General features: G+C 39.5%; 1 protein-coding gene across 2 annotated transcripts in view; it reads right to left on the reverse strand.

Moving 5' to 3' along the window:
- Nucleotides 1-12,964, reverse strand: part of b4galt2 (UDP-Gal:betaGlcNAc beta 1,4- galactosyltransferase, polypeptide 2) — a 171,540-nt gene that overhangs the window by 75,907 nt on the left and 82,669 nt on the right. For both annotated transcript variants that reach the window (XM_056392507.1, XM_056392508.1), the window contains exons 3-4: nt 12,351-12,469; nt 11,144-11,260 (exon numbers count right to left, since the gene is read on the reverse strand). In XM_056392507.1, coding sequence (XP_056248482.1) covers nt 11,144-11,260; nt 12,351-12,469 — 236 coding nt within the window. The remainder of the gene's footprint in view (nt 1-11,143; nt 11,261-12,350; nt 12,470-12,964) is intronic.

Below are 12,964 nucleotides of genomic sequence, written 5' to 3' on the forward strand. Positions count from 1 at the left end.
TTCAAAGCCAGCACCGTCTTTCTGCACTGCACCACTGTAGCATCCCATCAAATCACCACAACTTCAAAATAAGGTGCACACTGCGAGGAAATCTGACATCTCTGAGCCTGTCAACAGTTAAGTTTAACAGTCCATTTTTTTAAATTTATATTTGCAATATCTGCAATTGCCTTTCAGCACCAATTTTATTTCCTGCTGATTATCAGCAATATTCAACCAACTAAAGCCACCTACAGGCAAACTAAAATCTATTCAATCACCAATAAAGCAGGGGAGTAGACTCCTAATTAATCTCCTCTTGTAATCTTGTAATCTTTCTTGAGCACGAAGGAAAGAAAAGATTTATTTCTCTGCTCTTTTCAGCACAAATCAGAGTGCAGGAGGGAAACAGAGCAGAGTTGCAGCCAAACAGCTTCAGTGTGAGTTGTCAAGGTGGTTAGAAGGTTTCCTACAGCTGTTCTCAGCTCTCTGAATAGCAAGGTCGTCAGGTTTGTCTGTCTGGCTGACAGCATGAGAGGAAAACTGTGAATAGTCAAGGGCCGCTGTCCAAATATCACAATACCGTGGCCCTGAGAGTAATTACAGAGTAGGAGGGACTAAAAGCCCCAACAAGACGTTATTAAGGTTAAGAGATATTACTCATACCCCAAGACGGTTATACACACAAACATGATGATAGATAATGTCAGAGTTAGATTGTAGTGCAGTCATCACTAAAACAAAAAATGCTTTGGAAAAAGTCAAACACAATATTGAGCCAAAATTCTCTCACAGCATCTTTTAAATCTGATGGTCTTCTTCTGTGAGCCAATGTCACCATCATTACTATAGGCTTTTAATTAATATTTGAGAATGTGAGTTTAAAATTGTTTACCGTTGACAGTAGTGTATCATAGTGTAAGTTTACATTTATTGTACAATGTGTGTACTTTTATGACATGCAAACTTGTCTCAGAAAAGCTGTTCTACATACTAAATATTGATTTGAGTGAGTTCCTCCAAATTTTCTGTTTGTACATCTTGTACTGTTTACTCTTGGGTCCACATGGAGCGTTGTGTATTTATTTTTTATGCTTGCTGCAGCTCCTGTTGCCCATTTGGGACATTAAAGTTGACTTGGACTGTGTATAAAAGTGAGACTAAATTTCAGAGGTAAAATAGCCAGGCACACCGTATTATGGAATAGTATAACGTGTGAACAGGTCCGTCCATGTTTGTCTTTTCTCTCGCTGTCTTCTGGTATCTCAACAGCTCGGCCTTAATGGGCGCTTGATTGAGAGGGAAGCTGAGAGAAGAAAGGCACGTTAAATTATGCATTACTAAAATGCTGAAATGTCAATTCACCGTTGCACCATGCTTCAAATTATATCGGTGCAATTTATCCGCAGGAAACAGGCAGCTTATGTTTTGTATTTTTAATGCAAGAAGCACCAGCTCTTTAAAATGATGCATGTGTGTCTTCTATGGTTCATTAATCAGTATTGTCGTTGATCAGTTGCTAAATTGACCGAGTTTAAGCTATTGCTTTTTGTTTTAAACTTCAAGTAATGACCTCTGGAAGAAGGAACACTTGCTAAATATTAATAGGGATTTCTCCTCTGGCCATTGAAGTTGAAAAATATTCAGGAGGAAAACAGGCAAGCAGGTGAGCTGTGTGATTTTTGAAGAAGCATTAAGTGAGTCCGATTATATTTTGTACAAACTGATGATTTAAGGGCGTTAATCTTCCATGACAAAGCTCAACAAACCCTGAAATATTCTGGGGCACAGATAAAAATTGGAACGGTTGTTCAATTTTGATGTGTTTAAATTTGCCAACTTTGTCTCAAATGCCTGGAAAAGAAGAAAAAAAAAATTATTCAGATTTCTCTAGTTTTATATGGTAAATGTTTTTGCCAGTGAATTATGAATTTTGTTGTGGCCAATGAGCAAAAATTTGATTTTGAGATGTTTGAGTTAATTTTTTGGCTCTGCCAAGGATGTTATGTTTTCACCCATGTCTGTTTATTTCTCAGCAGGATTACACAAAAAGTACTGAGCTGATTTGCACTGAACTTGGGAAGGGAAGAACCCATTCAATTTTGGGACAGATGCAGATCATTTACTTTGATTTGAATTTTTTTCTCTGAAGCCTGGTGTATGTTGTTTGATACTAGCCTTGGTGGAGGCTGGTGGTGCCACTGTAGTCTCACATTTTTGTTTTTGAAATGCAGCACTTTGAATCTGGCTTATATGAATTTATGGTGCAAGGACATGGTGTGGTATGGTGTGGTATGGGTTGAGGACATAGTTTAACCTTTGTGATTAAAACTAACAATTTTATGGAGCGAATCTACATTAAACTGTGTTTGTATTGATCCTGTACTTCGTGTTAACTCACACTACACTTTTTAATCTGCCTCTCTGCACATATGATTCCTGTGCTCACACTTCACAGATCACTTGACTGGTCACAACATGGGTGCTCACACTGAATGTGAGCATGGAAACCCAGGGTGATTTTGCCCAGTTACAACTCCAATAAATGTCAATTCAAACAAGACAACTAAGTTCTCAACAATGCTCACAAAAATAGAGAAAAGAAGCATTACTCTGAAATTCAACTTTTAAAAAAATAAAATGGAAAATATAGAGCTACATTTGACTGGAAGATGGACATCATATAGTTGGTCGGTTCTCCAGTGAAGACTACAGTTTTAGCCATAAAATGTAAACTACTACTCCAGTAATAATAAAACAAGCTCATTACAGTTCATAACAGATTGTTCAGGCACCGCAACCTTCCTTAAACGGAACAAACAACATCTGATCTGACAGCTATTTGACCTGAAATGTTTCTTTTTTTTTTTTTTTTTTTTTAAATTGGGCTCAGTCTGTACAGTGTCTGCCCAGCAGAAGTTTGTTTGTTTGTTTTTTTCTTTAAAATAGCCATTTTAGGAGTTTTGGACTGAAAAGGTTACAGTTTTTATCTCACTATTATCCACTGTAGGTGGTGTTAATGGATAAGTAGACCTAGTAACATGCAATTAGAGACTGCAAGTAGTAACCTTTGAGAGGAGAGGAGAGGAGAGGAGAGGAGAGGAGAGGAGAGGAGAGGAGGAGTTTGCGGCTAAATCTATAATTCATCACAGCTTGGCCGAGCGCAGTCACATCAAGCTCTTTGCACCTGGGACTCAGTGGGGTCTAAGGGTATGGGGCGAATGAGACCATTATTTTAATGTACAGTTCCTCTACACAACAGTACCAAGGCTCCAGCAAACACTAGAACATAAAGTCGCAGCGGAGGAGGCAAAGGAGGAGGAAGGAAACTGGATTGTTGCTCATCAGATCAATATCCTATTCCATGGTCAACTGCACAAAAAGTCCCTCATTTTCTTCTTTTTGTTTTTAACATTTTCAATTTCTAGTACAGAAGGATAGAAAGTACATTAACCATGCATGAGGTAGAGTGCTGCTGAAAGTGAAAGAGGGAGAAATGGAGACTGAAAGGGAGAGAAAAAAGCAAAGGTCTGGCACAGCCTTTTCTTTATTCTAAGAGGTTTAGGTCTAAATAGCTCAACCGGCCCTGTACCCTTTCCAAGTAGATAAGAAAATAATGAATGTTATAATTAAATAGGCTTTGTTCCATCTATCACCTGAATAAAAAATTGCTAATACTAACTAAAGATAAAGAATAGTATGGATTGAATATTCTAGGCTGGTGCCTGGCTTTTCCTATCACACTCTTCCTATATATCAAGCTCGAACTCGTTACCATATTCACAAAGACACACAGTGCTTTTACTATAGGGTCAATACTCTTGTGACCCACAGTAGTGTGATGTCCTTATGCTCCTCAAGTAATCTCCAGAGGCTTCTTCACTCTAGCTGGTGCCACTAAACAGGAAACCAGGAAGTCTAGAAATGTCTGTATGTTATATGTTTCACAATTTGACAACACCTCTGCAAGATTGTTAATTCAGTATTTACCTTCACCAGAACGACATTATGATGATATGAGCATTTTGTGCTGTTTTTTTCTTTTTACAAACATGTGTCGTCCAAATGAATTGTTTTCAGCAAACAGTAACTGAAAAGCAACAAAATTAGTTATTGAAATGTTAATTTTATATTTGTGAGAAGTTGTGCTGTAATACATGACAGTAAAACACATCAATGTTATGCTACATACACTTGCTATTTCATGATATACTGTACAAATATGATATAATATATTGGTTCCCATCATTTAACACCATCAGGGTTTTTATTAATAATGAAAAAAACAGTTTCAATATAATTACAATATTTTTCTATCTTGCTGCCCCTTTGTCATTTTAAAGGTTGTAATAAATGTTTTTAAAAGCAATCTGTGGTTGTAGATTAGGTAATAATTTATTATATAGCTATGTATTAAAAAAAAACATTTTGATATGAATGTACAGAATTCTACCTCTAATAACATTGTATATAAACGAGTGATTGATCATGTGTCCAAAATGAAAAGCTGCAGTAACCCGACTGAAGCAGCGATGATTTCGCTACTACACTGTGACAGGCTGATACTGGACAGGTAACAAAAGCTATTAAATTAAAGAACATCTTTAGGTTGCCAGGTGAATCAGTTCACAGGTGAGAACAGCACCGAAATCAACCAATTAACTCCAGTCAGGCTCTTTGCAGCCTGTGCACACACCTGATAATTACTAATATACACTCAGTTGTCAGTTTATTAGGAACACGTATATAAAACTTATGTAGACTGATACAACAGTTCTGCAGTAAATTCTCCTTCATGAAGGTTATAATGTTCAGTTTTTTTTGTTTTAGACAGTTAATGATTATCATTGTGTCTGATGTAGCGTTTGGAGCTGTTACATTACACAGAGGGGTTTCTGTTATCTTCTTTCACTGATATAAATGGGGTGGACAAAATAATAGAAACACCTGGACGTAGTGGTGACTGTCCTTACACAGCTGTAGTTTTGTCTTGGCATATTCAGTTCCAAATATCGGTTATCGGTCTCCTTGACTACCGAAACTTGTTATCAGTATCGGCCCTGAAAAATCTCAGTTGTTCCCTAGTTTCTTGACAGTGACTAACAATGTTTGGACACACTATTTGTGGCGTTGTTTAGTGCTTTGGTTTGTTGACATTACAGGAGCCTGGTCTCAGCAACGCACATCAGCAAACACAACTAAGACATCAAAAAACACAAAGGTCGACCAGTGAAGTGAAGAGGCGCGAGCCGGCATTTCAAGAAGTGTTTTCGCTGTCTGTCTCTCACACACGCGCGCGCACACACACACACACACACACACACACACACACACACACACACACGCAGACGCACACACATGCTGTAGACCAAGTCGTACGTTCGTAGACCAATGAACTGCCTGGTTTGCCTGAGTGTGACCTTCACCATAAACACCAAACAAATGCAGACAGAAACGCACAGAGCTTAATCCCTCCTGATCCTTTGGTGTCCAGCCACTGCTGGACATCGCTGGAGCTGAAGTGCTGACATGAATAAGAGGTACACACAGCGTGAAGGCCGACTGGATTCTCCCTCCTCTACAACACAACCTGAGACTCTGGACAGATGCAGAGGAGTTACTGGGAAGTGACTGTGTGTGTGTGTGTGTGTGTGTGTGTATGAGAGGTTGAAGGGGTAGCAGAAGGAGAGAGGAGGTAGCGGGTCATATCTTGGTGGATTAGTGGAGCAAGGCGTCTGGCAGAAGCTTAGTATAGTGTTGTGTGTGTTGAAACCAGATGTCAGCACGCTGCATTTTTATCCTGCTTTCCTTTTTGTCCTCTCGATTTTCTACTGGTGCTAAAATGCTGTGAAAATAGAGATTAAGACTTAGAAGCACCTCAGAACTTTAGAGTTACAGCCTGAGGCATGTATTTTTGCAGCAACTTAGCAACAGGGGAGAGGATCAAATATACCCTAGGCCATCATTGGTCCAGTGGTTGAAGGTTTCAGCACATTTACTTTACATTATTATAAATAAATAACATGATAAACCAGTTGCTCCCAACCTTTTTGGCTTTTGATCCTTTACAAAAAAAACAGTGTTAGCGCCACTTGCCATGTTTTCCGATGTTAATGAGCTATTAGCAGTTCCATTAGGGAGACACTTCCCCTCAAAACTTCTCAGATTGTTTCATTTAATTCACAGCTCGAGGTCCAAAGAGGTAATTATCTAATATTTCACAACAGCGTTAAGATTAGAGAAATATCCCAAAAATGAAAACAAATTTGTGAAGCACGACTTAAGTAATTAAGTATTTTGATGTTGTACTGGTACTGTACTGGTACTAGTACTGGTTGTTCTGGTTGGTAAGTAAAGGATCTGAATACTTCCACCTCCACTGCAGATGTCTGGGGAGAAACAAGAAAAGGCAGAACATTATGTGACTCTTGCTTCATAGCCTTCCCTTAGAGAGTATCAGATGGTATAAATTAATACTGATATCCAGCTTGGATCGACCTTAAGCTCCTATAAAAATCATAACAGCAGATGGCTCTTCTTCTTTCACCAACCCCCCCCCCTCACCTGCTTTTCTTTTTGTTCTGTCGCTCTCTCTACCTCTCCCTCTGGGCTTTTCTCCAGTTTACACGATGAGCTGATGGCCAACAAACAAACATTGGCCCCGGTCCTCGGCAGGCGGAGAGGACACAGAGCAGCAGGGCAGAACAGCAAGGTTGCTATATCACTTTGCGCATGAGCCCTCTGTAACGCCTACTCACCGTACCTCACCAGCAGCTACACCACTTTTCAAAGCGAGATGATAGCTGCTTAATAATGTCCGGTCGTGGCAAAACAAGAGCGGCAAGATGGTGCAGCGAGCAGACAAACCAGTCTTCACCCTGAAGTAACCTCCACATGAATTCGGCCGGTTTTAACAATGAATGAAAAGCGGCTTCTGACACTGTGATAGGACCTGTGATCCGTGCCCTCTTTTATAAGTTATTGTATTTCAACTTATTTTACCGTTATCTGGCAACAATTGGATGGCTGAGATCATAATCTGGGGGATAAAGCCTTATGATGTGATTGAAAGATGTTTTTGGGTGATTTTTATTTTGGTGGTAGAAAATTTTTCCAGCGACTTCCAATAGTTTTTATTTGGTAAAAAGAGAGAAAGTATTAGACAATACTGCACAATTAGGCAGATATTGATAAGATAAGGATAAATAAGAAAAATCTGATAATGTCAGATTGAATAGATCCCTGGTTCTGTTCAAGTATTAAGGTCAAGAAGGCCAGAGAGTCAAAAGTTATATACAAAGGTCACATGATGACACCTGAGATAAAGAGTTATAAGGGGATATGTTCAAAGATCCCAGAAAAGCTTGTAAATGAAGCTCTACAGTATTTTATCACAGATATGAATCTCAATGCTCACTTTAGTAAAACTTAACTCTTACATACTTACATAACTAACTAAGTAACACACTGTTTGAAAACAGTTACAGTTTACAGCAACACAATAATCAAAGTCTTTTCCTTCAGTTGACTTGGTGCTTTACAATATAGAGTTTCTTTGATTTCAGTCACACGCTGGGGTTTAGTGTGGACTTGCCTCCATCCTTGGTTGTGTATGGGCGTATGGGTGTAGCTGTATTGCTGACTCTTATTGTATCAGGTTTCCAATACATACAGTATTGACCTGTAATCTTTACACTGAAAGTCAATAAAGCGCTACTCCTATACCCAAGAATATAGTAACCTCTGAGTGTGAAACACTGAATTTCACTTATATATAATGTTGTGAGTGTTCATGCGTGTGTGTGTGTCCTTGCATGCATGTGTCTGAAATGCAGTGCAGGTGTATCTAGGGCACTTGTTTTTAAATCTCCAAGGCGCTCTTCTTTCCATAAAACGCCTGTTTTGACTCATGCTTTGACATGACAGGATGAGACTGGAGGGGGAAAATTATCACCGCTCACCCCCCCTCACATCACCTCCTCTCCTCTCCTCTTGCCTCACCTCGACCCCCCTCCAGTGGCTGTGTGTTAAAAGGTTGCAGACTTCCGCTCATTTAACACTCGAGTGAGAACGATAAAAAAAAAGAAAAAAAAAGCGCTCTCGGAAAGTGGCGGCGGGTGTAAAGGTTTAATTGCCCATCGTGTCAGAGACATCAGGACTTCTTGTCGTCAGAACCCCATCTCTGTCACTTTGATTCAGTTTCTCCTGATCTGCCTGTCTGTCCGTGTGCCTGCCTGCTTCACTGTGTGTTTTTGGGACTTCCTGTCTGCTTGTCTGGAAACCTAAGTCCTCACATGTTCTCACCTCTAATTCAGAGAGGTTTCCTGACAAAATGCAAAGATCACAGAATAAGAACGGAAGAACAGTTATGTTCAAGCACTTGTTTTACACACTGCACATAGTATTATCAAATTTAAATTTCAATCAAAAAATGAGAAGAAATAAACAAGTGTTTTCCCCTTGAGCAGCTTCTGATGAGCCAGTTCTTTTTGGAACAGTTATAAAAAGGGACTAACTCGGCAGTCATTGCTACACATAGCGGAGGTGAAGTTCACATCACAGCCAATGGTAGCAGAAATACTGGTAAATCTTTTAATGAGTTTAAAACAAATTCAAAAACAAGAGGCAGGAATTAACCCCACTACACAAATCAACTGCATAGCTGACTGCACAAGTCAGGTACAGCATCTCAACAAGTTCAAATCTTTTTCCAGTAATTTCCACTTCAAACAAAGCCCTCCCTGAACTTCTGAATCATAGAGTGAGGTAAAATCTGATAGTTTTGCAGATAATTACAGGCAGGCAGTGGATGAGTGTCTGTTTGAAGTGCGGGTGAAACTCGGGCTCTACGCTGTCAACTGTGAAATCATATTTCTGCTCCATGGTTGATGCTTTTTGGCTAAACCTGGTACACGGATTAACAAGCTACCATGTTGTAAATCATTTTCATTCTTTTAATGTAAGAGAGAACATATTTAGTCTTCAGAAAGCAGCCTTTTGTAAATCAATTCACAAAACCATTTTATTTAATAAGCCCATGTTAAAGTTAAAGTTTTATTTTTCCAGTTTCAATACGTTTTATTTGTGTATTTAACAGTTTGTATCTTATTTTATTGTTGGGTATTTTATTCCGTCTCATTCTCTGTGCTGTAATTTGACTGATTATAATCAGTTGTTGCACTGCATTGTTTTTTAAATTTTGTTCTTTAACTTTGTAATTTTGTTTTGACGAACACTAAATTAACTGTTTTGCTACTATCATTTTTACTATTCATGTCACTGTCACTGTTGTAAACCCTCCACAGTTCCAATCATGGAAAAGTGGAAAACAGAAAGTAGATGAGTGTAACTCCAGTTACAGTATAAGTCAGATTAACAATACATTGATTGGTGCGAGACCTCTTAGTAAGCTACACTGCCTCAAGATGAAACTGAGGATAAAATATCATTATTTACAGTTTTGCAGAAGCGATGGAAAGTTCAATAAGAAGTGATCAAAATCCTGTTCTTAAAATAAATGAAAAGAAAAGCGATGGTTGGGTTCAAAACTGCTCAGGATGCTGCGACGACTCTAACAGCTCAACACACCCTTAACCTCGCTAACAGCCTTATATTTGAGATAAGAAAGATTCAGAGACGTGTGTTTGTGTGTGTGTGTGTGTGTGTGTGTGTGTGTGTATAAGTGTGAGGGAGAGAGCAAGAGAGTAAGACACTGGAACATCACCATATCAAGAGCGGAGCACAGCAGGGCAGGTGGAACCAAAGGTCTGTTCCACAGGGGGAGTGATTAAGGTGTTGCGCAAGGCCCACGGGGGAGAGAGAGGGCAGAGAGGAGAGCTCATTACCCATAATGTAGAAGAAGAAGAACTCTCACCTAACGCAGTGTGGAAGACTCGCACACTCTCCAACACTGAATACCAAGCTCTTGGTGCTGCTGCTGAACGGAGTAAATATATTGATGTGATGATTTACACTGCTGATTTTTTTTTTTTTTTTTTTTTTTGATCAGAAGAAGAGACACTGAAAAACAATCAACGAAGAGCAGCTAGGGAACGGGAGAGGAGGCACAGCAGCTGTCAGGGGTTTAAATACCTGCAAATCGACTTGTTCAGTTTCGTCGTGTAGTAATAGACTTTTTCCCACCGTATTAATGAATACCTGACGATGGCCTCAGTGTTCTCATTATTCCTTCACAAAGCTTATAACTTAACATAAGCTGACAGAACTAGTTCATGTCTACTTCTTATTTGAGTTCGGAATAAGATATGCCTACAGCTTGTTACTTGGCCTGTAACACTGTTTATCATGAAACAGAGGTCTGTGCAAGTAACAAATATTACTTTTTTTTGTTTGTTTGTTTTTTGTTTTTTTACCCATGACCTACTTAGCATCCTCACTCATACAGGAGTCGGATCTTGATTTCTTGAGGATTTTGACTTTTAATGAGAGAGACGTGATAAATCCAACTTCAAATGCCAATTATTCTGATAATCGATTTATCAGTAATGTCATTTATTAAAGTTCCACTTCTTTTTTTTCTTTTTTTTTTTTTTACTTTTCTGTTTTATTTCATTTATACCTTTAGGTTTTTGGACTGTTGGTCGGATAAAAACACTCTGGGCAGAGGGGAATTGTGATGTGTCATTTTTCACTGCTGTTCTATAGACTAAATAATGAATCATTTACAGGCTGAGCAGCAGGCTCAAATTCTCAGGCTGCTTACATTATCACTTTCCTTTTTTTTTTTTTTCCTCCTGGCTGGCCGGCCGCTGGAGGAGCTTATCAGTTCACTCAGACACGTGTTGTATTGAGTGCCCATGCGTGTAGCAGCGTCGGGGGCGTTGACGTCGTTGAGCTTCAGTTGTAATGAGAGAGAGAGAGCCGACATCACCTTGCCTGCGTTTGCTGAAAGCTGTTGAGCTGACTACACAAAATTTGAACGAGAGCATGTGTGATGAACGCCTCTGGGCTAGCTGCTCGTGCCAACTTGAGCCAGTCCAGCCTTCCTTTGGTTTTTTTCTTTAGTCATACACACGCGAGCTTTATGTTAGATTGACCACACACCAGCTGAGACATTAATAAAGAGATGGCTGCTAATCCCCAGATTAATCCATAGTGAAAATATCAGCTGCATAATCAGCACTCGGCCTCCCAGCTGACCCACCTGGTTGATGATGTAGATGCCGTAGTCAATCTTCTGCCGCCTGAGGATGGGGTGGAGGTAGTGGAGCCAGTATTTCAGGTGGTGTTCCCTATGTCGAAACGGGATAATAATGGCCACCTAAGCAAAAGAAAGGGTTTTGGTGGTTAATTTGTTTGTATTCAACTGGTCAATTTATGGTAAACCACAATTTACCTCTTTGTTTTTTTTAATCAGTTGCAGAAAAAGAGCCAGAACTTAGACGATTAATTCATGAGTCAATCTACAATAAAAATAACTATTTTGGGAACTATTTTGATAATTTATTAATAGATAAAGTCATTGGAAAAACTGAATTTTTAAGGTTTTGGACTGTTGTTAGGAAAAAAAATTGTAATCGAGGAAACAATCGGCAGATATATAGACAATGAAAATCAGTTTATTCAATCCAGGTGAAGTAGACAAACAATATGTAATTATAATCTTCTAAGACGCTGTATCTGAAACTATCCTGTTGATGCGGATGAAGAGAATGAGAGAGTGTTTCTGTGTCAGAGCGTCAAAGAGTGTTTGACTGACTAAAATTATAGTTAAATGAGCTTCGTCTCATCCTGCGGTGAATTGTTCTGCACCAGAAAATCATTTCCGCAGAAAATCCTCCTGGTTAATGTCACCGTGTACATAAAGTTGGTTTCATTCATTATGAATGAAGCAGCTCGAGGACGCAGCTCGAGGAGGCAGCTCTCAATGGCGTCACAGATCTTAGTCGGGTTTGAGTTCTGTATCTCTTGTGTTTTGAGTGAGTCGTTCTCAGCTGTCCAAACAGTCCAAGGTTGAACTGCGATTGTATGTTCAAGGTAATTTTACGCTCTGATGAAGATTGGCAGCAGATTGGCCTTGGTTTTCTGTATGGTTAAGCATTTGCAATGGGTGCAACTACCTTGCTGTAATCTTCACTGCTAATGAAAGCGCCTTGACCTCAGTGAGGTGTGATAGAGGAGAAAGTGAATGCAGCAAATTCCTTTTAAACAACAAAATATGATGCTCCGTAGTGTGAGAAGTGATTATTGCGTGAAAAGCCAATATCTTAATGGCTGCTGTGCAGAACTTCTAATATATTTTTTTGCTCATGCAGGTAGAAATGGGCTCTGTGTGTGTGTGTGAGAGAGAGAGAGAGAGAGAGAGAGAGAGAGAGAGAGAGAGAGAGAGAGAGAGAGAGAGAAATACAGACCTTCCATCTAGGCCGACAGTCGTGAGGGGTGTAGCGGCCTCCCTCCGTCACGTTGGGGTTTTCTTTCTGCACTCGTTCCATCGTCATCTGGGAGCTGAACTCGATCAACAAACGCCCCACTGAGGAAAGAAGGAGAGAGGGAAGAGTTAATAAGATGAAGGCGATAAGAGAGAAAACAGAGGACAAAAAAGAAGTTGAAGTAAAAAAAAAAAAAAAACAGATGATGGGGAACGAGGGATGTTGGGAGTGAGGGACAGAGAGAGAGAGAGAGAGAGAGAGAGAGAGAGAGAGAGAGAGAGAGAGTTTTTAGCTTCAAAGCAATAGAGTACGTGTATCAAAGCAATGTGTGCAGAAATAATGGTTTCAAGGGATACGCTCTGCATAATGCAGCATTTAATAAGATGCACAGGCTTTGGAAAACATATATTCCTAAAAAATAAACAAAGACTTTGAAGTCAGTCGGCGTAAACACAACATGAAAGGTAATTACGCTGCTCAGTGATGAAGCCACGCCATATGTTATATCATCGAAAATCTATCTATCACTCCTTTGAGTACTGACGGATCAAATGCTATCTAAATGGGATTGCGGGTTCAGACTAATTTAAAAGAAG

This window comes from Seriola aureovittata, chromosome 12 (assembly GCF_021018895.1).
Source record: "Seriola aureovittata isolate HTS-2021-v1 ecotype China chromosome 12, ASM2101889v1, whole genome shotgun sequence".
Classification (NCBI taxonomy): Eukaryota; Metazoa; Chordata; class Actinopteri; order Carangiformes; family Carangidae; genus Seriola; species Seriola aureovittata.